Consider the following 27,027-nt stretch of genomic DNA (forward strand, 5'->3'; position numbering starts at 1 on the left):
GCAAAGCATTTTGGTTTTCTCTTCAACTACCTGAAGCAATATTATGGGTGATTTTGTGATTCATTCACATATTAAGGAGACAGACCAGAGGTGGAGGGCATCCAGCACGAGTTCCCATTCAGTCGAGCTTTATCTGGTCCTTTTCCACTGAGAGACGATGATGCCGAGAGCATTGAATTAGTGATGTTTCCGTCCTCCACACCCAACCCTCTCACACACACTGGAAACAACACACACTCATCAGGGAATGTGTCACATACTGAATACTGTAACATTTACTGACCCTGTTGTGTGTGGTTTTGTATTAGAAGTTTTTCTCTTTATTCACCTAAACCTCTTTGTAGCAGAGCTTAATCTCAAGCACCAGTACGATGTTCCGAACACATCTTGCCGTTCAAGCCTTTCATAATTAATTTAATTCATATTCACGTTCTCAGTAAAAGTGTCCTCACCGTTCTGCTCGCAGCTGAAGATCACCTCCAGGTATTTGGAGACGGTGGGGCAGGGATCAGAGTCAGTGTGAGCGAATAGGAAACAGAACTCTCTGTTATCACACCACTTCCGGGCCAAAGCCAGTGTGCCCTCGACAGTGCACACACCTGCAAGATTCATTCAGTCCATCAGAGATCCCGCATGAACACTTCAAACGCTCTCATTTCCCCTCTCAACGCTGTGATTTACCAGAGGCTCCATCTCCATACGGACAGATCTTGTCACTGCGGCGCCCGTAAAAAGCCGACTGGATGTTGATGACACTGTTCTGGGGGCAGTGAAGGACCAAGCTGGAGTCCTGACATGCGTATGTTGTGTAGAAACCTAGAGTACAGCACAAGAACGAACTCAGCAAGGCTCAAGAGCCTCAAGAGATTCGTGGCACACGAGAAACAGAAGACAAACGTACCATCATGCGGCGGAGGAGGCTCGGGAGTGTTCCCTGAAAAAGGGAAAAGGTTTACTTTCTAAACATTAATACATCACTCAGTATTATTTCTGAGGGAACGGAAGGGGCAGAGGAACGTACCGCGGCGCTTGCAGATATACCCTCGCTTGTTCTCGCACTCATCATCGTTCCACGCTCCAGAGTTGATTAAAATGGACAGGCAGTCTTCACCGTAATAATCATCAGGGTTTCCTTTAGCAATAAATGAGGCACAGATTATCTTCTTCATTAATCTTGATTTTGACACATTTAACAAAAAGCTTAAAGGGTGCTTTATCATCTCAAATCTTTTCACAGCATCACCTGCAGCCCAGTTTATATAGCGGAACGGAGAGCCGTCCGTCCACATCCAGCCTCCCTCGGTGATGGAGTCATGCGCTCCCATCCACAGAGACACACCCGTGGGAACCGACTGGATTTGAGCTGCGGGTGAACATGAGCATAAGTGGATCTGGAACATCTTGAGAGTCTGTTGAGTAACTGGATACTAACCTTGGATGAAACTTTGTTCAAACGGCTCAGTGATGCTGACGAGATCTCCACCCTGATTCACGCAATCCGCACGAGCGTCAGCCCACTTCCTCATAGACAGAGTAATAAACAGGTAGCAGTAATCATTAAACGGGTCTGCAACCCAGGAGCCGCACTTCGCATTCCAGCCTGACAGAAGAAGCAAACGAAATCAATTCAAGAGCTCAGGCACAGACACGCAGAGCAATCAGACGCTTACAGTCCGATATACAGAGACCGATATGTACTGTAAGACTGAGAAACAACACAAATGTGTGAATGTCTCAGTGTTTGGTGTGTAGAGAGAGTCAGTAACAAATCAGTACCTGGACCAGATGTTGGGGGAGGTGGTGGCCCTTGACCTTTTGCTGGAAAAATAAAATCAATATGAGTATCTCAGAATCACACCAATGGAAAGAATGGATTTGATGGCTTTAAAGTTGGCCAATAAAGACTAGCGTAACTATCCGTTGTAACTCACTAAAACAATGCTCTGATCATTGTGCGCAAACAATAAAACATATAAAAGACTGATCAAACAGGAAAACTTCAGATTGTTCGCACCTTTCTGGCAGATGAAGGGGTAAGTGGATGTGCAGGGCAGGTCGTTGATTTTCCCTGTGTCCTGGTGCTCGGTGCCGCGGATGTGAACACAGTCTTCATTATTCTGCCAGTTATCCGGCTGGTTCGTCTCCCAGGGAAGAAAGTCCTGCAGAGGCCAGAGAGAACAGACAAAGCTGCTCAAACGCTTGACATGGAACAAAATAAAGCTTCAAATAACTGGATGTGGAACTGTCAAAATATTGTTCATCACCCGAAGCTTTCTCACTTTGTGTGATCGAATGTATAAGTTTAAAGGCTGATCACTTACTGCCTGAGTTCCATCGCTCCACACAAACGTTCCCTCTTTGGCGATATCATTGAGACCCACCCAGGAAGATCTGCTCATGTGGGCTGAGAGATCAGAGCAAAAACAAAACGTCATATATACGGGGGATTTGGGAATCTTCTGTATTTCTTCATAAATTTGACCTACTTTGTAGCCCTTAAGTATTTTTAACTAGATAGCAAGAACCCAATGAAACAAACTACCCAAAAACATTGCATTACATTATTTTTTTCAAATGTTTTGTGAGCAAAATGATCCAGGATTTAACCGGTCTTCTATCGCACCTGTCAGAAAGCTGACGGCTTCTTGGTTGTGGATGCTGACCAGGTGTCCATTCTGAGCTACACAGTAATTTTCGGCATCCTGCCAGTTCTTGACTGTTTCAGTCTCAAAGTGATAGCAGTGTTCACCGAAGAGCAGATAGCCTTCATCACAGTGTGAGTCTGCAGAAAAACATTCAGTGAACAACAATAGAAACACAACCCTGACCCTTCTACCATGATATTAATTCAACTATTTTTGACATTCAGTTTGTCTGTTCAGACCAATGTGGAAAAAACCTCCAGCAGACAGGACGAATGAAAAATGAGCGCCAACAAATCGTAGTTTTATGTAACAGCTCTGGCCATGTGACCAAAAGTGTGAATCCTATTGGTTAGCCAGTTTTCTTTTCAGTGTGATGGGAAAGAGATTAACATTAACAGCCGTTCATTCAGATCAAACGACAGTGTTTCACCTGGAGCCGCTGTGGGCTTCACATTCTGTCCTCCAGGCATCTTGCAAATATATCCCAGGTTTTTAAAGCAGTTGGTGGTTTCCCATTTTCCAGCATAGTTTCCTACAAGAAAAAAAACAAAAACAGTTTTTTAAAGAAATCTTTTAAAGCTGAAATGTGTGTCTCTGCACTGAGTGACTCGATCGAGAGTCTTACCGGTGTAAATCTGGCCACAGTCCCACAGGTTTGCTGAGTTTTGAGGGAAATTTGGGCTCCAGTTTGAAAACTCAACTGCAGTTTTGTCCACCCACCTAAATGTGCCATCTTGGTCTTTATCTGTGTTAAAATTCAGAAAGTCAACACCAAGATGAGCCCAATGGACTGTTCACATTCAGATAACTGATGCAGATCATAGTAATTCTGATCAGAGACCATCTTATGAACGTTACAAACAGCAGCTATGCAATTTATCCTCCATCTGCTTTTCTTTTTCTAACTAGAGATTATGCCGGCTCCAGATCGGATCTAGCCTCTTATGAAGATTTGAGATGATGCCAGTCCCTGCGAGGACTTATGACTGAATACGTGGCATTAACTAACTGCATGAGTTTATGATTTTAGCACTGAACATTACTTTTACAGGCAGCTCTCGTAACAGATCACGCTTAACTGTAATGTAGAAACAATATGCACTGTGAAAAGTTCTATACAAATAAATGTGAATTGAAACTTTATTGCTTTTTAGGGTCAGAAGTTTGGCTAAAATACACACTCTGTAACCCGCTGTTTGCTGAACTGCAGTTCACTTTTAAAACTTTTCTTCTCCAATAGGACCATTCATTTTATAATTTTACAAGGACTGTATCACTCACCTGAAATGCCAATCCACAGATCAGGTATATCTACCTGGTGAAAATCAGGCAACTGTGCGTTAATGAAGAACTGCTCCTCTTCACTAGAGATAAAAACAAACAGAAAACGAGCATGTATGTGACCCATTACAATCCAAACAAAACTCCCTTAAGCTTCAGTGTTCATTCTCACTTTTTTATGGTCACAAGGTTTGCACCCATGTCAAAGCACTTGGTCTGAGCCAGATACCAGCTGGTCAGGAGATTCTGGTTACTGACCACCCAATAACAGTTTCCTGAGAAACTCAACCATCCAGAAGGACAAATGGCTGGAGCGACAGAAACAGAAGAGCAAATCACTGAACAAAAACAACTGAAAGGCACAGTTATAATGATTAAATGCATATGTAACATTAACAACTGAATCATGCACAATATTGTATCTGCGTGCACAAATACGAAATGAATTACAGAGCGCTAATGTTTGGTTCTTACTATTCAAAGCTTTCTTGCACATGTAAGGACGCTCATAACGGCAGGCGTGTGTTCTCCATTTCCCATAATCCTCTCCTGATTCTTTTATCATAGCAGTACACACACCGTTGGCTTTGTCACTGGGTTCAACAGTGAGAGTTTGAGTTATTATCGTGCATGAAATTCTTCATTTTATTACAGTGAAAAACACTTTCTTTGAGTCACAGTTTTGAAAAGACCATAGTAATAAAACTAACCGGGTACTACAACTAGTTTAGCAGTTGTCTTACGTGAGATCAGGTTGTCCTGCCGGCCAGTTTGTGTATGTGGATGTACCCGCATCAGACCAGGTGAAAGTCGTGGCATTTGGTTGTATTTGACAGGATAAAGTTGTGCATTTCTGTGAAAATAAGGGAAGTGAATACAGACAACATGCAACAGAAACATACAACTGTTGACAACATGTGACAAAATGTGCAGTCTTGCCCTGGTAGTCTATGTAGATTTTAAGAAAATGAGTGAAAAATAATTGGTCCCAGTCTTCACTGCCTTTGGTTGTTTGGAAATGATTCAACAGATTTCACTGAGGTGCATGTTGTCCAGTGATGATTCTCACCATTGTGGAAAAGCCAATCCAGAGGTCAAAGACGGACGCGTCCAGACGGCTCGTGACATACTGCTCCTCTTCAGAAGATGTGATTGACACCAGGTCTCCTCCCTCTCGAACACAGTCGCTGCGAGCTGCTGTCCAGCTCTTCTGGACGCTCGCCCGTCTCTTATAGCAGTTTGAGCCGAAGGCCTGCCAGCCGTTCGCAGAGTCGCAGACCGGAGCTGGGTTCGCTGAGACACAGAGGAGAATATGTCACACACATACACAAGCAGGTACACACGGGTGATATATGGAGTCGATAAGTAGATTATACGTACGGTTTGATCGTTTACAGATGTACTGCCGTCTGGCTGAGCAGGTTTCATCGTTCCATCTGCCATCATTGGCTCCCAGAACCTGCCCACAATCCTCATTATCTGCCCAGTTGTCCGGCTGACCCTCCTTCCAATACCTGCAATTCACAGGATCACTCACTGTGAGTGCGCTCCTCACACAGGACTGCATCATTTATCTACAGACAGATATCTGAGGAATCATCAGCGTGGAGAACTGCACCATACGTTCCTGCAAGAGCTCGAAAGACTCTGTTCATCTGTGTGATGTAGAGCTGCACACATGAGGAAATCAGCTGTAAAGGAGCTCTAACTAGAATGAACTTCTCACTCACGACAGGTAGGGATAGAAAACAGTCCCATCACTCCATTCCCAGTTTCCCTCGGACGCCACGTCGTTCAGTCCGATCCAGTAGATGGAGGTGCCGATCTGCGTCCGGACCCACGTCTGGAAGAGCATGCTTGATGTTAGATGGAAATGTGATCTATTTCTCATCATTACTGTGGTGGTGTGCGTCTCACCCGCTCGTGAATGTCCTGGATGCTCATCAGATTACTTCCCTTACTGACACAATCCTCCAGTGCGTCGTGCCACGACTTCGTATCAGAGGAGAAGAAGTAGCATCTCTCCTCATACGGCCGCCAGCCCTCCTCACAGTGACTGAAGCCTTAGATAAAACAGTGTGCTTATTGTTTCTCATATTAATCACAAACCACACGAGGACAAAAATGAAAAAGAACAAATGAGAGAAACTGTGTTCACGAGCCTTTCAAAGGGATCATTGCATCTACAGATAAAACTTGGGCAATAAATTCATTACACAGTTCCTCTAAAACAAGTTGTTTTATTATATTAGGCTAAAAACAAAGAGAGAAAATTTCTACTTGCAAAAGACAATGGTCAAATTCTCCATCATAAAAATGCCTCATGACTGAGACGTAAAGCTGAAACACGAGTGTCATATGCACTGCTAATGTTTTACTGGAAACAGTGTCATAAACAATCATATGTGACCCTGGACCACAAAACCAGTCATAAGGGTCAATTTTTAAAAATAAATCAACTTTCCATTGATGTATGGTTTGTTAGGATCGGACAATATTTGAAAATCTGGAATCTGAGGGTGCAAAAAAATCAAAATATTGAGAAAATCTCCTTTAAAGTTGTTCAAATGAAGTTCTTAGCAATGCATATTACTAATCAAACATGAAGTTTTGATATATTTACAGTAAGAAAGTTACTAAATATCTTCATGGAACATGATCTTTACTTAATATCCTAATGATTTTTGGCATAACAGCAAAACTGGCAAAACTGATCATTTTGAGCCATACAATGTATTGTTGGCTATTGCTACAAATATACCTGTGCTGCTTATGACTGCTTCTGTGTCACAAATGGTTCAAATCAACTCCTGCCAAAGAATCATCATTTTCTCCATTTACCTCGATTGTAAAGTCTTCAAAGTCAAATGACTGTAGTAAAGACACAGAGCACAAATAAGGCTCACTTTCGTGTCCCACTGCTTTTTTAAACTACCAGCATTAGTTCACGCCTAAAATGCCAACTTTATTTTGTTAAATTATTATTTGAAGTTTACTGATAGATGTTCCATGGATTTTAAAAATGTATTTGCACGTCTGTACATACAGAAAAAAATGGCCAAAACATCTCATAATATATTTAGTTTGTTGATCAACATTGTCAGAAGGTTAAACACATTTTCCCACTTACCTTATATTTAAAACTGGAAAGAAATTCAAAATTTCAGACTATATATATTTTGAATCCTATTCACAGAGTGCCACACCGATTCATAAACTATATATACACACACACACACATTACACATTTTATATATAAAATACTTCTTTGTTTTCTTATAGAGTTAAGCAATATTGCTATATACAATTTTCAACGATTTGTAAATGTATGTCTATGATTCTAACAGACTCTTGGAAATTTTGCGCTGATCTAAACTGTACTGAATTAAACAATAATTGATTCTGAGATCATGGAATGAAACCTCCAGGGAAAAACTGTCTTGATTAACAAAGAATGAAGCTTTTACCATTTCTACAAAGTGGTTCTTCTATCGAGTGTGTTATTCTATTACATTTACTATGAACATGAGTGAACTTACCAGAATGGATGAGGCCAATGAGGGTGAAGACTAACAAAAACATTATATAAAATGTAATGTTTTTTTAGTCAGGAGTTTTTTAGTCTGTAACTAAAAACAGCATTACACGGGTTTATTTGTCTGTCATTCCACACGCCTGTCCTCTGGAGATCTGCACAGCATCACACACCGAAGGCTCTTTTCACCCTCATCGGAGTCCAAAGATTAAACTGTAAACCGTACATGATCATCTGATGCTGTGACACACGTTAAAGTCCAACACAATCAAATTCACTCTTCTGGAGAGACAAAAATCACGTGAGATGTCATTACGTTCTGAAGAATACGGTCACAAAGCAGTACATGTGAGGGATTCTAGGCACTTTGATGTGAAAAATCTGTCGTTCTTTTCTTTTTTAAACATTAAATAGCTGAATAAATTAACTGAGCAAATTAATCAGTTAAGAGTGACATTATTCAAACATAAATTAAAATTTTCCTTTAACAAGAGCTTGATTGACATGTTTTTGAACAAAAAAATAAAAATAAATTCAGTCTGCACGTATTACATAATCATATGTATTTCAAATGTTTTGTGTTTCATGTCATAAGTGTCCAGAGATGGGAGATTTTCCTCTATCTATCATAAAATCTCTAGCTTGACTCATTGCCTGATTTCTTGATTACTCTGGTCTCTGGTATAAAAGCATCACAGTACTGAGCAAATATGATCACGGTTGAAATATCAGACCATGTGTTTGACACAAAAGATTTATTTCAAAAGCACTTGAAACCCTGAAGACAGCGATTGTCAGATTCTGTCAGAAGTTAAGTCTCCTTTATTTCTATAGCTTTTTTTTTTTACAATACAGATTGTGTCAAAGCAGCTTTACAGTGTTAAACAGCAAAAAGTGTCAATAATGCAAGAGGACAATTTATTATGGATTCAGTGATCTCATCGTCCAGCTCAGTTCAGTTCAAATAGTTTCTGTGCGATCAAGTTGACAATGTTGCCAAAAATTGTCTCCAACCGAGCAAGCCAGCGGCGACAGCGGCAAGGAACCGAAACTCATCGGTCACAGAAATGGAAAAGTGAAGAAATCTAGCGTGTGTGAATCTAACAGTAAAGCCTACAGGACAGGCCCATCGTCCTCAGAAACATCCGTCAACAGATCTAACCGTTTGAGCATATCCAGTTCCAGTTTGTTGTTTTAACTGATGTAGGCAGATTTAATTTAACCCGAGCATTAAGTGTTCATGCTGACGACAGAACTGGATCCAGGTGTGAAATAACCGCAACAACAAAAGTCTCTCTGTACACATTTGTTAATTCTGTTTCTTTTGTGATTCTAATAAAATTCAAATTTCAAAGTCCAAAGAGCTCGTTTCAAAACCCTTATGACAGCACATATTTTAGGACAATATATTTTGTGTAAAATCTTTTACCTTTGTGTTACTTTTTAACCTTTTTATAGCTACCAAATTGACAATAAACAGTAAAAATGCAGCAAATACAAAACTAAAATACAAATTAGTTAACTCAACGCTGTCCATTAAACTTCACACGTGGGTTGATGTTAGATAATCTGTTTACTGCGGAGGACAGATTGTTGTAATGTACACGTCAGATTACTCCATTCACATTCAAATAAATGGCATGAAATATATTACTAACCCACTTCTTCCAAACCAGGGTTTTAAAAACAGAGAAAAGTGAAAAGGAAACTTTGCTTTGTTGTTTTATTTAATTGTTACAAAGGTTAAAAAAAAAAAAAAAAAAAAGTGTCACAAAAGAAAAAACAAGGAAATAAATACCCAGATATTGAGCCAAACATTAAAAATGTACACATTGGTAAATATGCCAAGAAGTGTCACTCTTCAGACAGGTCACTTTTGTTTGAGATAAATATCTATCAAATTTACTGCATTTAAATCAGCAGGTATTGCAGCTACAATTGATACCTAACTATCTGTGGACAGAATAAAGTTGCACAAATATTAAATAAATCACTCTATGAATATATTTATTGTTGTTTCACATCACTGAGTGCAACATGTTAACAACTTTTGACACCAGAATACTGTAAAACACATTTCAACAGCAGTTCTCAAATGTAATCTTGTCACTGGAATCCAAACAATAATTGCTGAATAAAAGCAAAAATATGGACTGTTTTCCAAATCTAAGAAAAGAGATGCATTACATAAAATAAATATTTCATATTCAGAATTCAAAGCCATTTTCAAATAAGACTCAAGTCACATTGGAAAAAGAAAATACACAAAAGACTTTCTATTAAAAAAATCTCAATGTATTCCCTCGTGGTATAACTGATCCCTTTCAAAATGCAATCACATATTTTTTTTTCATTTTTTATCTAAATCATGTAAACCAGCGAACACAATACAATCAAGCCAGAAAAGCTTTACATTTGTAATAGACAAAAGCAACATATAAAAGCTTCTCTCGGCTTGCCGTTCTTGTTTGGCAGTGAAAAGCACAATCCTTGATCACACATCATCGCTCTAGACTGGTCTGCACAAATCTAAACCTAGAACCAGATCTTATAAGACAGTCTTACTGAAGTCCTTCATGAGACGTGGCTCACAACAGAACTGTTATCATCACTTCGTCACGTTAGAAATGAGTCTCTCTTGAATCTCTCAGTCTGTGATTGTACGCACGCAAACAAACACCCGGCGACAGAACAATCTCTTTTGATTGTTCTTTGTGTCCTGAAGTCACAAAATTGTGATTTTTAACCGTGTGCCTTTATAAGCATCTGATGTCAATCTGCCTTTCAAACACAGAAACGCTTCACTGAACTCATGTCATGGATATTCAGAGGAATGAACTTCAACTCTGATTCTGAACGCTGTAGTCTGGTGTACTTTCAGCAGTAATCAGCACAAACATCACACACAGTGACCATATGAGCTAGACAATCAAAGCAAAAACACAAACTTCTCTTGCCATGTAGTACACAAAAGAGTTGATTCAATAAATACAACAGCAGACTCCTGATCACGGCTGAATGCAGGTGTTCGGTGTGTGTTTAGGCAGAAGTGTTAGCGTTGTGGTGTGTCAAACAATGACGATGTGGCTACATGCAGTCAGCGACGTTACTGGAGCCCTGGCCGACGTCTCGAATCTGACTGATGTGAGTGGAACAGACGGCGACTCCGGCCCCGGCCCGACAGTGAGACACAGAGCCCACCAGCTCCCATCTGGTGCAAAAACACACAAACAAACTAATTCTATCTGAATGAAATCACAACCAGTTCTCTTCAGAACCGCTCCACCGCTATATCTCACCTGTTCATCCGGGGCTCGAAGGCCTCCACCGTATTCAGGTAGATGTTTCCATTGTGCCCCCCCACTGCAAAGACACGCCCCATCACCGTGGCAACGCCGACTCCGCCCCTGGGCGTGGTCAACTCCGCCACATACTCCCAGTGATTGGTCCTGGGGTCGAAGCGCTCCACTGAGCTCAGCGGAGAATTATCGTCAAACCCGCCTTCAGACAAAAACAAGCGCATGAAGCGCACAGACATCACTCCAGCAGAGCGTGTTCACTTGAAGTCTAAAATTATGAAGAACAACAAATTCTGATCGTTACCAACAACGTAGAGGCATCCGTTGAGTTCGCTGACACCGTTTCCAGCGCGCCGCTGGCCCATCTCTCGCACGTCGGTCCATTTGTTCAGATGAGGGTCGAAGCGCTCCACGCTGGACAGAGACGCGACGCCGTCATTTCCCCCGACCGCGTACACATAGCCCTGATGAAGACGCCACACCAACACAATCAAACCCTGACACATCAACCCTCTCCACACAATAGAAAGCTTGTCTGGGCTGCTGAATATTGTGCACAATCGGGCTGGACGATACAGTTAAAATAACATGTTATGATCAATGAAGTTGTCTATATTGCACAATGAATCTCTAATTTACACGTTCACCAGTGTGTAGAACAGAGTTTATTCTCTCTTTATTTATTTTTTTATTTCTACCTCATGAAACATATCCTGTTAACTGAACACATGACGTTAACTAGCCACATAAGCTGTAATATGATATAAACTGTGGATATTCCTCTGACACACTTCACTCACAAACAAGATTACTTCCCGATTATCCCACTGAAAACACACATTCTGCGAAGCTGCTCTGAAACAATTTGTATTGTAAAAAAGCTGTATAATTAAAAATGGATTTGAACAGTAAGTGTGCTGAATGAAAACATTTTGAGCAGTATTGAGTGGATTCTGACTTAAACGCCTCTGATTGGTCATTGAGTCTGGCACTCAGCAGATCTGTCTGTGATTGGCTATCAACGCTGTCACAGACCGCTGACAGATGCATGGTCAAAATCATGAGTGAAACCGGCTTATTGTCTTTATAAGTTAAACCTTTAACATTACGGCCATATTCATGATATTTCCTAACTTTATATCGTCAGCAAAGGTGCAGTGATATCGCTAATATCTGACGGCCAGTCCTAGTGTACGGTGGTGTGTGAGGGACTTCGTACCCCGAGCGCCACAGATCCCACGCCTCCTCTGGGTGTGTTCATAGGAGCCACGGCGCTCCAGCGGTCCGACTCGATGTCGTAGCGCTCCACGTCACTGAAGCAGGAGTTATCATCCAGACCCCCGATAGCGTAGATGGGTCCGCCGAGAGCAGCCAGCGCAATCCCCCTCCTGACCAACACAAACACAGGAGAGTCTCTCATTCTGTCTGCATGTGTCAATACGTACAATATCTTTATTTTGCTGGACGGGCGCATGGACAGATAACTCTTTAATCCCATGAGAATTAAGTTATAACTATAAATATTAATGAAAAAGTATTGGAGCAGAACATCAGGTCAATGAAACCTTGCTATTTGTCATACCGTTTTGTGTTCATGGATGCTTTCATCATCCATTTGTTGGTATGTGGATCAAACATCTCCATGTTCCCGAGGTGCTCGTTGCCATCATGGCCTCCGACGGCATAAACTTTCCCTTTAAAATAACGAAAGTGAAGTTTTATTAGAATGTTTGAGTCATTTATTGTAAGCAGGAGGTTCCAGTATTCACTGTAACTTTTACTTGTGTACTACTTTGTCCCACAAATCTAATAAAACAAAATTTGATCCATTTTCTAACAGTATTAATTATTTAACCAGAATTGGGTTATGGATGTTTGCTATTGACAAATCAACACCCTGATATTTTCTTGCGTTTAGTCTATATGAATAGACGATATATGTACTGTATTATTTGTAAGAGTCTTATATTGTACTAGTGCACTCTCATTAATATTAATAGATATCAACTGAAACATATTTACAGAAAAGAGGTCTTAATTATTCACTGTAGTAAAACATTTAATTATAAACCGTGATATTGGAGTCTCAACATCTAGCTTTTATTACATCAGAAAACAGTAATGAACAATCCTCATTACACATTTGGGAAGACGGTAGATACGTGTTTTCAAATGCTGTTATAAGCGACAAAAACCACAGCATTAAACATTCAATATTCACGCCTGTACAGCTGATGTGCGCGAGCTTGAGTGAATAGCTCTTTCTCACGAAGTGAAAAACTGAAAGTGAAACGCGCTAGGCTTTACGCGTCGCTCTCATTCTGCACCAACACAGATCTGTGCGGTGCTACGCGCGTTCTGCTTGCTTCATGAGCGTTTTGCATTATATGAGTCACTTTGGAATAAAAATCGCAGCACGTTTCAGATAAAAAAAAAAAAGCGTGACATATTTCTGGAAGTATGTTCTTCATACAGAGTCGTTCCCTGCATTATTACAGCAAAATGTCTTGTGATTACAGTAAAGAGCAGCTCTAATGCTATTAAATTAAAGATGTACCATAGAGCAAATAAAAGAACAGTGAAAGTAACAAAACATTTGAATGGGTATAATTAAGTGTGAAAATGACTGAAGGCAATGTCTGTTTGCTAAATAGACTAAGCCAACTAAATTTTAACACATTGTTTTGGATTCTGTTATGAATATTTTTTTAAATTACAAATGCAATGAAAACACAGGTATTGGTACTCGGTATCGGCCTAGCTCCGGAAAAGTGCTGTCGGTGCATCCCTACTTTAAAACACTAGTAAAACAAAAGTGTTTTTTAACCCTTCTGTAATTCTCCTTAAATCGTTGTTTTATTTGCTTTTCAGATCTCTTTCTCACCTGCTACTGAAATCACTCCCACGTGTCTGCGTCTGCTGTTCATTTCAGGCCCGAAGAACCAGCTGTTTTTACTGATGGAGTAACACTCGATACTGCGGAAGGGGTCACCGGAGCCGCCCCGTCCCCCGACGCAGAACAACACCCCTGTCAGAGATCTCAGTTAAAGACAGCAGAGGAACACAAGAGTGACAGAAGAATCACGGCTGCATCTCCTGACCTGCGGTGTGCTTGCGGGGAGTCGTACGGATCGAATACTCAAAGTCAGGAACGCTCTTGTTACTAAGGTGCAAATGATAATTACGAGCTTCGTCCAAAAGGTCTCTGCAGTTCAAATTGGTCTTGATCATCTCCTCTTTGGCAACAGTGGCTGTGAGGAAATCCACCGGCAGCAGAGGAAGACGCACCTATGCGAGAAAAGCCCATCAGAACAGCCTTTTAATACATTTGCTGACAACAAGAGCTTAAAAGGATCCAAGCCTGTTTCTGAAACGTGATGTTGGATCTGTACAGCGCCAGCACTCGCTGGCCACAAACTGAAGCTGGAGCCCACAGCGTACTTCAACATCTGGCAGGATATTTCCTCACGAAAGGTCAGGTTCTCTTTATTACTACAAGACCTTCCCCGCTCTCCACTCGTCCAGCGTGAGTAGAAGGGCTTGTAAAACCACTCTGGACCCCTCACACTCAGAACTGCTGTGGTCCGGTCGGAGCACTGAGCACCAGAACGGCCATAAGAACAGTCTCTTCCCTCAGCCAATCCATCTCATGGGAGGAAACGTGTAAAACACAACTCTATTTATACATTTATGTATGTATATATATTATTTTTTCCTATTTATTTATTCTTTCTATTATCTGTGTCTTGCCACGGTCATTCTGCTTATGCTGTGGAAGCTTCTTGTATGTGTAAACATATCTGAAAATAAAACTCTTGCTGATTCTAAAAAGTGTGTGTAAAAATGATCCACGCCAGCAGCTAACCTGAGACATGATCTGATCCAGCCAGACGTCGTGGTGTTTCAGATTGGCTTTGAGCCATTTGACGGCGGCGTGGTACACCTGCGTCTCAGACTGAATGTTCAGGTCACTGGAGGCCAGCAGCGTCTTGAGGTGCTGCGGCGAGACGCAGATGAAATCCTCACACTCCACCACCTCGCTGAAATGCTCACAGGCGTAGCGGTCGGCCATGTCCATCAGGTCCACCCTGTTGTGACTCTCTGCGAAGGTGCGGACGGCCAGACAGTTGGAGGGGTGGAAGTGTGCTTTCATGTATTCACAGCAGGCCCGGGCGATCAGCTCCACCTGCAGGATACACGCCGCGTACAGCAGCGGCTGGACGTTATCCACCGTCAGCGTCAGCCGCGAGGAGTACGCGAAGCGCACCAGGTCCTGGATGGCATCAGCATCGAAATCTCGTATTTCAATCAAGTCCTGCTTTGCCTCGGCCATATCGGAGAGGAACATGGCGCGAAAGTACGGCACCACGCAGGCCAGAACCAGTTTGTGACATGGTATCAGTCTGTTCCCAACCTTGAGTGAAAAACAAAAGGGAGAGAATTAGAAACAGAAGAAGCTGCTGTGTGACTATATTCACTGCGAGCGCGGCGTCAGATACCTTCAGAGTGACGTCACACAGCTCTCCGTTCTCGTAAAACTGCCTGAGGGAGTTGTGGAAATCCTTCCAGGCCTCTTTGGCCTCAAACACGAACGATCCGTCCGCGTCGCCCTCGCTATTAGACGGTTGCGACGAACGTTTCTGCTGCTTCCCATGTTCCGGCACCATGTCTCGCTCACACACGCCGACACCTGCACACACACACACACGTGTTCAAGAGCACGGTGATCGGAGTATAGAAAAGACTCTGAACACATAATACTCAAATAGAATAAAATACATTTCAAAGGAGAAGACAGTTAAATCCCATGATTGACATGCTGTTCACTGTGTCTGTTAAACGGCTCTTCTGAATGCACTCTGTGTTTGCACACACACACACACACACACACACACACACACACACACACACACAGAGATCATCTTTGTTCCAGAGTCACAGTGCAGTTATTCTTTATACTGAGAAACAGACTCTTTTAACACTGTGACTCATGAAGTAGATCATAATCAAACATATTCATCTGAGAATCACTGCTCACATAATATGAAAATGACTGTAAGAAACATTTCAAGTACTATAAAGATTTTATGGCATCTTTTTATACATTGAAAGCTGGGATTGGACCATATATGACAAACTACGCTTTATTCCTTCAAAAACGCTACACAAAGAGATATACAGATATATAAATATTTGAAATAAACGAGATAATCACTGGCAAAGACATTGCATGCTATCAGTTATTGAATCATTTTATGTTATTTTTATCGTATAAGTAACCGCTTCAAAGCTTTTTGTCAATTTTCGTTAATACACTGCATTAAAGACCTATTTATTTTAACACTGTTTGTTTTCTGTACTATAAATGATATGTAATTGTTTAAACCAAAACACGACAGCATGAGCTAAAACGTCAACACAACAAACGGGACGGATTCACGAGCAGGAAATATCAGAGATGAACCTTACTGACTGTTCGCAATTCAACAAATAAAACAAAATTCAATTACATGTGTGAATTTGATGTTTTTGTCGATGTTTTACCGCATTTTCAACAGCCGCACTTCCACTATGGACGGATCGACAGCACTTCCGCGTTCTGAGGCGCTATGAACTCTGGACTTTGTAGTCCAAACCAATGAAACGCTTTGACTCTGTCACGTGTTCCACAGACAGCTCGGGGAGATCATAGACATATAAAATAAACAAACAGTCTGTTTCAAAAGATTATTAACAGTTAATTAATAAATATATCTGTCATAAGCTATATTCTTCCCAAATAGAGAATGGGTGATATGACAATTTTTTTTAAAGATATGAGTAGCCTAATTAATTGATTCTTAGACTATGGGCACTTTTATGTTCTTTGGTCATATTTTTAAAAATACATCATTTTGGACAAATTCCTCTTTCTTTGTCAAACTAACAATAAAACCACCTTTAAAACTTTTTACTACCTTTCTATTATGGTTTTTTCACACTTTTCAACCTCCTTATAGGTGTCAAAATCACTGTTTTCTCGCTGTCGCACACCCACACTTTTAAACTTCAGCAATGAAAATACAGTTTAAAAATATGACTTATCTGGTAACTATTAATGTACCTGAATTAAGCACTAGTAAAATAATTAAAATACATTATAGTATTTAATGTGAGACCACTATCAATATTACTTTTTATACAAAATATAGCTGTCGCACAGCAGTGTTAATTTTGGCAGGCATTTTTGATTTAGTCTTAGTCTTAGTCTTGAGACGAAAATGCTTAATAGTCTTAGTCACATTTTAGTCATTTGAGTATTTCATAGTTTTAGTCTAGTTTTAGTCGACGAAAAGTCATTGTATTTTTGTTAACTTTTAGTCTTTACTTTTAGTCAAAGTGCAGTTAACAACATTTATTTTGGTAGCTATTTTATATGTAGTATTCAAACAAAAATAGGCATCAATTCTTCTCTCTTTAGACCAAATCAATTAAGCTTATGAGAAATTTGAATCAAGGATTGAATTTGGAAAAACTGGAATACATTTTCATTTTTTGGTAGAGATACAAATTAAACTCATTTTTCAGATACAGTAGCTTTACTTAAGTATACATTTATTTGACATCTTTTGTTGGTTAACATTTATGACACGGATAATTAGGAATGCTGTCCCTTTAAGACGGAAGGCATGCATGTAATACTGACACACATTCAGTTTTCATCCACCTGTTTACGCTCACTTAAGCCATAACTGACTGTATTTATGTGAGATACTCTGACTCTACATGATAGACACAGGACTGCTGTGTGTGTATTTGAGCGCTGAGTACTGAGAGCTGATCGCGCGCTGTACTGAAGAAGTGGAGCGTGCGCACGAGAGAGAGCGCTTCTATCAGCGCGACTCCGCCTATCCCGCCCTCACTAACTTTAAATTAATCGACAACGAATTGTGACTCCCGGGAAAAACGGGTCGTCTGGTCACCCTATCCCTAACCCTTCGGGTGCTGAGGCTATTGTTTCAGATCGTTAGTTTGCGTTTTGATCGCCTATCCGTCCGCTGCGGCTGCCATACTGAGACTAGATACGCCCCTCATCTGATTGTAATCCAATGACAGAGATGCACATTTTGAAAGACAAGACACTTCATTTAGCATATAGGATGTATTTTGAATGTCCGGTAGTCCTCAAATAACATTTTAGTCCCGTCTCGTCTTGTTAATGAAGACGCGGCGTAAATTCCGTTTCTTTTTAGTTTTTATCATCAGACATTAATTTTAGCTCGTCAACGTCTAGTCTTAGTCACAGAAAAAAGGTTCGTTGACGAATATTTTTCGGCTTCGTCTTCCTCGACGAAATTAACACTGTCGCACAGTATTGGTGTCATTTCCAGCACAACACTGTAATGTCCCTTTAAAAGGTTTGTGTGAAAGATTGTTTCGGTGGTTTCTATGGAAATGTTCAGTGACATCAGAGCACATGTTGGACATGGAGGGAATTTCAATTTTCATCAACAACAAATGGAAGAAAAATCAAGGTAAATATTGCTTGATCAGTTAATATATTTATTCTACGTCATTTCCAAACATGCTGTACCTTCAAGGGTGTTTTTAAAAAGCTAAAAATTTTAAGTTAAATAAGAGTATTTTGCATACATGAAATGCTAAGTATTAATTCAAAGCTGATCAGTGAACCTATCTTCCATTTTTTCACAAAAAACTACAGAAATTTCATGTCCACCACACTGCCTCTGTGGTGGAAATGACATTTATGGTTACAAAGTACAACTGATATGTTTAATGACTTTGTGAATTGAGTTTAATGACTGTGATGAGTTTAAGACTTTTTCTAATAAATATCTCTACTGTTTCTCTACATTCACGTGAATTCATTGTCATTTCCATCACCACACATTTTTTAAAATATTGAAAAAGCTCTCATCACACATTAAAAATGTATCCACAATTTATGAGATCATGCTCTACTTAATATAAAAATTCAAGTTATTTATTTTCTAATAAGATCTTACCCAAACCAATATTAAATTTCAGCGGCAAGGAACCAAAATTTTTATCAGTTCTTTTGTCTTTGGGTCATTATATTTCTCACAGATTTCTTCTCGTTCTAAATCAGATACAGATAAAGCAGCACAGTAAAGATTACATTCATATGAATGCATGAGTGAGAGCGATTGCATGTGAATTAATTCTACCAGGCAGCGACTCTCTACTAGTAGTGAAGCTGTGGGATTTAGTTATTAAGAAATACATGCTTGAACTTTTCAGTTTCTAAGCTATCTTATTGAGAAATCACAGAACAGCGTTGACAATACATTTCTGCGCTGAAAGATTCTGTGCACGCGCGATCTGCGCATGATGTACGCGCTACTGTCTGAAGCCTATGTGTGTGCGTTACAGAGCAGCACTGCATTATATTAGAATGGCGATTAACTGACCTGTACTATAAGCTGTTCAAGAGACAGCTGCTGTTGGCTCATCTTTGGCTGGACTAAGACCTTGAATCTACCAGAGGATATGACTTCACTTTGTTCCAGACGACACACCAAACAAGTATGTTTGCTTTCTGTAATATCTTAAAATATTCATTATTTTTTTTATTCATTTATTTATTTATTTTTTATTATTTTTTTATAAAGCTGTTTGTTTTTGTTTTTTTTGTTTTTTTTAATCTAGGGTGTGCACTATCTAGGGTGCGCACTAAGTACCCTGGAACACAGTCCAGGTAGACTTCTCCCTAGAACACAGTCCAGGTAGACTGCTCCCTAGAACACAGTCCAGGTAGACTGGACCCTAGATAGACTGCACCCTAGAATATAGTCTAGATAGACAGCACCCTAGATAGACTGCACCTTAGAATATAATCTAGATAGACTGCACCCTATAATATAGTCTAGACAGACTGCACCCTAGACACACTGCTCCCTATAATATAATATAGTCTAGACAGACTGCACCCTATAATATAGTCTAGACAGACTGCTCCCTATAATATAGTCTAGACAGACTGCTCCCTATAATATAGTCTAGACAGACTGCTCCCTAGACAGACTGCTCCCTATAATATAATATAGTCTAGATAGACTGCACCCTATAATATAATCTAAATTGACTGCTCCCTAGATAGACTGCTCCCCAGAACATGGTCCAGGTAGACTTCAGCCTAGATAAACTGCACCCTAGAATATAATCTAGATAGACTGCTCCCTAGAATATAGTCTAGATAGACTGCCCCCTAGATAGACTGCACCCTAGAACATAATCTAAATAGACTGCACCCTATATAGATATCTAGATTATATTATAGGGTTCAGTCTATCTAGATTATATTATAGGGTGCAGTCTATATAGATTATTGTTACGGGGCTGACGAGACGAGAGACGTGCGGATCCATATGCAGACTTTTATTGAAGAGAGACGTGGTCATAACAGGCAGGGTCGAACAATGGCAGACAGGTATAACATGGGCGAGACAAAGAGTAAACTAAGACAAGCGTGGGTCGATGATCGGCGAACAGTATCCAAAGGGGCGAGACAGGAGAGGTAGTCCAAAACGTCAGCGATAGTCCAGGCAGGGGAAAACACAATCCAACAAAGGCAAGGCAAGACTAGGAAAACTAATGGGGCTCTGTAGGGCAGCGATAATGCATACAATACTCGGCAGTGGCGGAAGGAAAGTCCAGGGTTGAAATAGAGTGTATGATTAGTGAGAGCTATGTGTGCAATCAGTGCAATTGTAATGTGTGACAGCTGTGTGATCTGTGCGATGGATGATGGTGAGTGAGTGACCTCTGGTGGTGAGTGAATGGAAGTACAGACCAGATTCGTGACAGAGCCCCCCTCCCCCAAAGAGCGGCTTCCAGACGCTCCACACAGTCTATAATCCAGGAGGGAGGTGGAGCGGAGGCGGAACACGGGGAGGGATGGAGGGCCAGGTCCCTGTGGAAGCGGAGTGACCGGGGACCAAGGCAGAGCCGGCAGAGCAGGAAGCCAGGGCGAAGCAGACGAGACTGAAGCCCACTAGGGCGGAGCCGACGGGACTGGAGCCCACCAGGGCGGAGCCGACGGAACTGGAGCCCACCAGGGCCAGACAGCAGACCACCACGGCGGCGCAGAAGACCACCAGAGCCAGATAGTGGACCACCACAGCGGAGCAGACGGAACAGGTGGCACAGAAGACCACCAGAGCGGAGCAGACGGACCCGAAGACCACCACGGTGGAGCAGATAGAGCAGGAGCCCACCACGACGGATCAGGAACCCATAGCAGAGCCTGGAACCTAGGGAGAACGGAGACATAAAAAGGAGAGAGAACATGCACGGACCCAAGGACCGAGGCAGGGAACACAGAAAGTTCATTGACGGCCTCCATAGCTGTGACAGGACAGAACGAGAGTTCATTGAAGGCCTCCATAGTCGTGACAGGACAGAACGAGAGTTCACCGACGGATACCGCTGACACCTCTGGGGGTTCTGCAGCAGTTGCCGCCACCTCTGGAGGTTCTACAGCAGTAAACTCAGGACACAAGGAGAGTTTAGTAATGGTCTTTTCAACCGCAACATAACAGGTTGAGAGTACATTACTGAGCGCCACCACCATACAAGGGGCTGAGGTGAGCCCTGCTGCTTCTGGAGGTTCTGAAGCATGTGCCACCACCTCAGACAGTGCTGCGGTGGTGTACGCCGCCCAAACACAACATAAAGCGATCCCCATCATGGGAAGCACTTCAGACAGGGGAATCAGTTCAGGAACAGGAGGGCTAGAGTGAGTGGGTTTGGGGATACCAGCTGTGCGTGCAGATACCAGCTGTGCGTGCAGACACCAGCGGTGAATCCCTCAGACTGGATATCAGACTGGAAGTGAATGATGGCGCCGCAGATGGCAGCCATGGTTTGTCGCTGCTTGGTACTTGTTCTTTTTTTGTTTGTTTGTCCTGTCTTAAGCAACTTTTTCCCGATCAGCTTTACTAGAAACGAACTCCTGGACATCAGAAACGGCACACCAAATAACTTTCTGCCTACATTTGAGCATTCAGACCTTTTACTGGACATTTTAATCGGAGGAGCTGCGTTCATATACAAGCGCTCCAGGCGACCCAGGCGAGGGAAGCGCACCGGCGCGCTCGTGAAACTCCGACAGCGGGGGTTAAGGACTCCGCTGCCGAGCATTCATCTGGCGAATCTCCGCTCCCTGGCAAATAAATCAGACGAACTACAACTCCTCACCCGCACAAACAAGGACTTTTTAAACTCCGCTGCGCTTTGCTTCACGGAAACCTGGCTGAACGGAGCCATCCCGGACAGCGCGCTTCATCTAACGGGCTTCCAGCTGTTCAGAGCAGACTCTCTGGGACTCTCTGATCACTGTTTGGTTCATCTCCTACCAGCCTACAGGCAGAAACTCAAATCTGCTAAGCCTGTAGTAAAAACTGTAAAGAGATGGACTTCTGAAGCAGAGCAGGTTTTACAGGCCTGCTTCGAACTTACTGATTGGAGTGTTTTTGAGGCTGCAGCTACTGATCTGGACGAGCTTACTGACACCGTGACGTCCTACATCAGTTTCTGTGAGGACATGTGTGTACCCACCAGGACTTATTTAACATTTAACAATGACAAACCTTGGTTCAGTGCAAAACTCAAACAGCTTCGCCAGGCCAAAGAGGACGCCTACAGGAGTGGGGACAAAGCCTTGTACAAACAGGCAAAATACACACTGAATAGGGAGATAAGAGTGGCAAAATTAAACTACTCTGGAAAGCTAAAAAAACAGCTTTCAAGCAATGACTCTACATCAGTGTGGAAAGGCCTGAAAGCCATCACCAGCTACAAGAGCCCATCCCCAGCTGAGGCCAATCAACAACTGGCTGAAGACCTGAACGAGTTTTACTGCAGGTTTGAAAAGACTGGTCTGACACCCCACACCCGCTCCGACCGTCTCACAGCACAGCCATTCACACCCTCACCCTCCTTCCCCCCTACTGTTTCTCAGCCTGTACTCAAGATCTGTGAAGATGATGTATGCAAAGTCTTCAGAAAGCAGAAGATAAGGAAAGCCAAAGGCCCAGACGGTGTCTCTCCAGCCTGCCTCAAAGCCTGTGCTGTCCAGCTATCATCCATCTTCACATTGATCTTCAACAGATCACTAGAGCTGTGTGAAGTCCCCTCCTGCTTCAAATGTTCCACCATCATCCCTGTACCCAAGAAACCAAAAATCACAGGACTTAATGACTACAGACCTGTTGCCTTAACGTCTGTGGTCATGAAGTCATTTGAGAGACTGGTGTTGGCCCACCTGAAGGACATTACTGGACCCTTGCTGGACCCCCTACAGTTTGCTTACCGAGCAAACAGATCTGTGGATGATGCAGTTAATATGGGACTGCACTACATCCTGCAACATCTGGACAAACCAGGGACTTATGCAAGGATCTTGTTTGTGGACTTCGGCTCCGCTTTCAACACCATCATCCCAGACACCCTTCAGAACAAACTGACTCAGCTCTCTGTACCCACCTCCATCTGTCAGTGGATTACCAGCTTCCTGACAGACAGGCAGCAGCTAGTGAGGCTGGGAAAACACACATCCAGCACCCGCACCATCAGCACTGGAGCTCCTCAGGGCTGCGTTCTCTCCCCACTACTCTTTTCCCTCTACACAAATGACTGCACCTCTAAAGACCCCTCTGTCAAACTCCTGAAGTTTGCAGACGACACCACAGTCATTGGCCTCATCCACGACGGCGACGAGTCTGCTTACAGACAAGAGGTTGAGCAGCTGGCTGTCTGGTGCAGTCACAACAACCTGGAGCTGAACACGCTCAAAACTGTGGAGATGATCGTGGACTTCAGGAGAAACCCCCCTCCTCTCCCCCCACTCACCATCATGAACAGCACTGTGGCTGCAGTGGAGTCATTCAGGTTCCTGGGCACCACCATCTCTCAGGACCTGAAGTGGGACAATCACATTGACTCCATCGTGAAAAAGGCCCAGCAGAGGTTGTACTTCCTTCGTCAGCTGAAAAGTTCAACCTGCCACAGGAGCTGCTGAAACAGTTTTATTCAGCTGTTATTGAGTCGGTTCTGTGCTCCTCCATAACTGTCTGGTTTGGGTCAGCCAGCAAATCAGATTTAAGAAGACTTCAACGGACTGTTAGGACAGCAGAAAAGATCATTGGTGTGCACCTGCCCAGCCTTCAGGACTTGTACAACTCCAGAGTGAAGAAACGGGCAGGTAACATCATCAAAGACCCCTCTCACCCCGGACACAACTTGTTTGCACTTCTCCCTTCAGGCAGACGCTACAGATCTCTGTGCACTAGAACATCTAGGCATAAAACAGTTTTTCCCCATGCCATCTCCAGCTTAAATAGCTAACACGTGGATCATTACCTGTGTTCTGTAATTCATTCTGTAATTCATTCTCCATCTTTAATTATTGCCTCCTCTCAAGTATTATGTAAATACACATACATATGTTTATCTATACAGCTGTATATAGAGTAAATAATGCACAAATCTGTACATAAATCTACTGTTCCAGATTCATACTTATTATTATTAGGATTATTATCCATTGTTAAGTCTTACTATTTAAATGTTTTTTTCTGTTCTCATGTCACATGTGTATTTATGTATTTATGTATGTATGTATGTATGTACCAGGAGCACCTTAAAACCACAACAAATTCCTCGTGTGTTTGCGCACACCTGGCGAATAAAGCTAATTCTGATTCTGATTCTGAATAATGAAAGACTGACCTTGATGATCTGGGTGTGTCAGCCCGGACGTGACCCGACTCTGGAAGGTCAGCGGAGACGTGATGCTGTGACTCTGGACGAACAGCTGTGACGTGCTGCTGTGACTCAGGACGAACAGCTGTGACGTGCTGCTGTGACTCTGGACGAACAGCTGTGACGTGCTGCTGTGACTCTGGACGAGCAGCTGTGACGTGCTGCTGTGACTCTGGACGAGCAGCTGAGACGTGAAGTGATTCTGGACGAACAGCTGTGACGTGCTGCTGTGACTCTGGACGAACAGCTGTGACGTGCTGCTGTGACTCTGGACGAACAGCTGTGACGTGATGCTGTGACTCAGGACGAACAGCTGTGACGTGCTGCTGTGACTCAGGACGAACAGCTGTGACGTGCTGCTGTGACTCAGGACGAACAGCTGTGACGTGCTGCTGTGACTCAGGACGAACAGCTGTGACGTGCTGCTGTGACTCTGGACGAGCAGCTGAGACGTGAAGTGATTCTGGACGAACAGCTGTGACGTGCTGCTGTGACTCTGGACGAACAGCTGTGACGTGCTGCTGTGACTCTGGATGAACAGCTGAGACGTGAAGTGACTCTGGACGAACAGCCGTGACGTGAAGTGACTCTGGACGAAGAGCCGTGACGTGCTGTGACTCTGGACGAACAGCCGTGATGTGCTGTGACTTTAGGAGATCAGCTGAGACGTGACTCGGTTGATGACGACCAACTGTGACTTGGCTTGACTCTCTGACATCAACTGTGACTTGACTTGGTTCTTGAAGATCAGCTTTGACTTGGCTTGATTTGTGACGATCAACGGTGACTTGACTTAGCTTGTGAAGATCAGCTTTGACTTGTCTTGACTCACGAAGAGAAGCTGTGACTTGGCTTAACTCGTGAAAATCAGCTTTGACTTGGCTTGATTCATGAAGATCAGCTGTGTCTTGGCTTGATTCGTGAAGATCAACGGTGACTTGACGGGGTTCATGACGATCAGTGGTGCCTTGACTTAGCTCATGACGATCAACTGTAGCTTGACTTAGCTCATGACGATCAACTGTAGCTTGGCTTGATTCCTGAAGATCAAGGGCAACTTGACTTGGCTCATGAATGGTAGCAGTGACATGATGGGGTGTTGTTGCGGCTGCCATTTTGTGAGCATGCTCTAGCGCGGCTGTGATCATACAATTGAATGCGGTGTCACATTCCTCCGCGACACCCACAGTAAACGCTGAACCAACAGTCACTAAAGCGTAATCTATAAAGTCACTTAGAGACGAACGGGGAGCTTCAAGGGTTAGTCGTGACTTGAGTGGCTGGTTAATACCCTCACAGAAAAAGTCTATTAACATGTAGTCCGGTAATTCGGAGCCATTAGCCAAAGCCAAATATTCCGTAATGTAACCCTCGAGTGATCGTGTACCCTGCTTGAGGGCTAGCAACAAGATCGCTGCGTCCATACCTGGCAAACGTCCACTTGAAAAGCCGCTGGATCCTTTCGTGGCCAAGTATTCTGTTACGGGGCTGACAAGATGAGAGACGTGCGGATCCATATGCAGACTTTTATTGAAGAGAGACGTGGTCATAACAGGCAGGGTCGAACAATGGCAGACAGGTATAACATGGGCGAGACAAAGAGTAAACTAAGACAAGCGTGGGTCGATGATCGGCGAACAGTATCCAAAGGGGCGAGACAGGAGAGGTAGTCCAAAACGTCAGCGATAGTCCAGGCAGGAGAAAACACAATCCAACAAAGGCAAGGCAAGACTAGGAAAACTAACGGGGCTCTGTAGGGCAGCGATAATGCATACAATACTCGGCAGTGGCGGAAGGAAAGTCCAGGGTTGAAATAGAGTGTATGATTAGTGAGAGCTGTGTGTGCAATCAGTGCAATTGTAATGTGTGACAGCTGTGTGATGGATGATGGTGAGTGAGTGACCTCTGGTGGTGAGTGAATGGAAGTACAGACCAGATTCGTGACAATTATATTATTGTAACAGTTAGGGCCGGACGCTGAGGTAAGTGGTAACCAGAAAGATGTTTATTAAAACAGGATGAGGCAAACAGAGAAATGAGCAGGTGATCTGAAGTGAGTATGGTAAACTTGGAAAGCCACTGAGCGGATGAGGATGATAGTAACGACTTTCTCTTCCACAGAGCTGTTGGGTGATGAGACGAGGGGATCCACAAAAGCACACACTTTCCAATGACGGAAGATCTGGAAGGAGAGGAGAACACTAGGATGCAGAGACGGGAGGTAAGTGACAACTGGTAAGTATTCATATTCAAAGGATATCTTAGAGGATGTATTTCCGAGGTATAGAGTCCACGTAGAATGTACGAGATCGGACACTGGTGTGCTTGATGTGATGGTTTATATAGTAGTGTTGATGACAGATGTGATAGGGTGCAGGTGAGCGTGATTAGTATTCTGGTGATGTGGATCGCTGTGATTGGTGGGGTGTAGGGCCTGACTGATCCGTGACAGTACCCCCCTCTCCACGGCCTGCTCCTGAGG

At 42.8% G+C, this 27,027-nt stretch overlaps 2 protein-coding genes across 3 annotated transcripts in view; both read right to left on the bottom strand.

Annotated features, from left to right (window-relative positions):
* The window catches only part of LOC131528845 (macrophage mannose receptor 1), a 17,222-nt gene extending 10,828 nt beyond the window's left edge, over positions 1-6,394 (bottom strand). Inside the window, exons 1-21 of the mRNA XM_058758261.1 lie at positions 5,844-6,394; positions 5,657-5,769; positions 5,307-5,440; positions 4,996-5,219; positions 4,670-4,779; positions 4,401-4,519; positions 4,099-4,234; positions 3,927-4,009; positions 3,271-3,390; positions 3,076-3,177; positions 2,624-2,782; positions 2,322-2,404; positions 2,015-2,159; positions 1,777-1,818; positions 1,433-1,600; positions 1,244-1,363; positions 1,022-1,132; positions 902-934; positions 682-816; positions 453-599; positions 86-220 (exon numbers count right to left, since the gene is read on the bottom strand). Coding sequence (XP_058614244.1) covers positions 86-220; positions 453-599; positions 682-816; positions 902-934; positions 1,022-1,132; positions 1,244-1,363; positions 1,433-1,600; positions 1,777-1,818; positions 2,015-2,159; positions 2,322-2,404; positions 2,624-2,782; positions 3,076-3,177; positions 3,271-3,390; positions 3,927-4,009; positions 4,099-4,234; positions 4,401-4,519; positions 4,670-4,779; positions 4,996-5,219; positions 5,307-5,440; positions 5,657-5,769; positions 5,844-5,870 — 2,446 coding nt within the window. The 5' untranslated portion in view covers positions 5,871-6,394. The remainder of the gene's footprint in view (positions 1-85; positions 221-452; positions 600-681; positions 817-901; positions 935-1,021; positions 1,133-1,243; positions 1,364-1,432; positions 1,601-1,776; positions 1,819-2,014; positions 2,160-2,321; positions 2,405-2,623; positions 2,783-3,075; positions 3,178-3,270; positions 3,391-3,926; positions 4,010-4,098; positions 4,235-4,400; positions 4,520-4,669; positions 4,780-4,995; positions 5,220-5,306; positions 5,441-5,656; positions 5,770-5,843) is intronic.
* Positions 6,395-8,350: 1,956 nt separating this feature from the next.
* On the bottom strand, positions 8,351-16,419 carry klhl8 (kelch-like family member 8). 2 transcript variants are annotated; one of them, XM_058759039.1, is made up of 10 exons: positions 16,305-16,419; positions 15,260-15,450; positions 14,626-15,174; positions 13,862-14,048; positions 13,645-13,788; positions 12,343-12,454; positions 11,980-12,148; positions 11,065-11,224; positions 10,761-10,962; positions 8,351-10,672 (listed from the first exon to the last, which is right to left on the bottom strand). In XM_058759039.1, exons 2-10 carry the CDS (start codon positions 15,425-15,427, stop codon positions 10,549-10,551), a joined length of 1,815 nt encoding a protein of 604 aa, XP_058615022.1. In that variant the 5' UTR covers positions 15,428-15,450; positions 16,305-16,419; the 3' UTR covers positions 8,351-10,548. The 2 variants fall into 2 exon arrangements, with proteins under 2 accessions (XP_058615022.1, XP_058615021.1); XM_058759038.1 differs by having other exon boundaries at positions 8,352-10,672; positions 16,271-16,362.
* Positions 16,420-27,027: the final 10,608 nt, after the last annotated feature.

The sequence above is a fragment of the Onychostoma macrolepis genome, chromosome 21, assembly GCF_012432095.1.
Source record: "Onychostoma macrolepis isolate SWU-2019 chromosome 21, ASM1243209v1, whole genome shotgun sequence".
Classification (NCBI taxonomy): domain Eukaryota; kingdom Metazoa; phylum Chordata; class Actinopteri; order Cypriniformes; family Cyprinidae; genus Onychostoma; species Onychostoma macrolepis.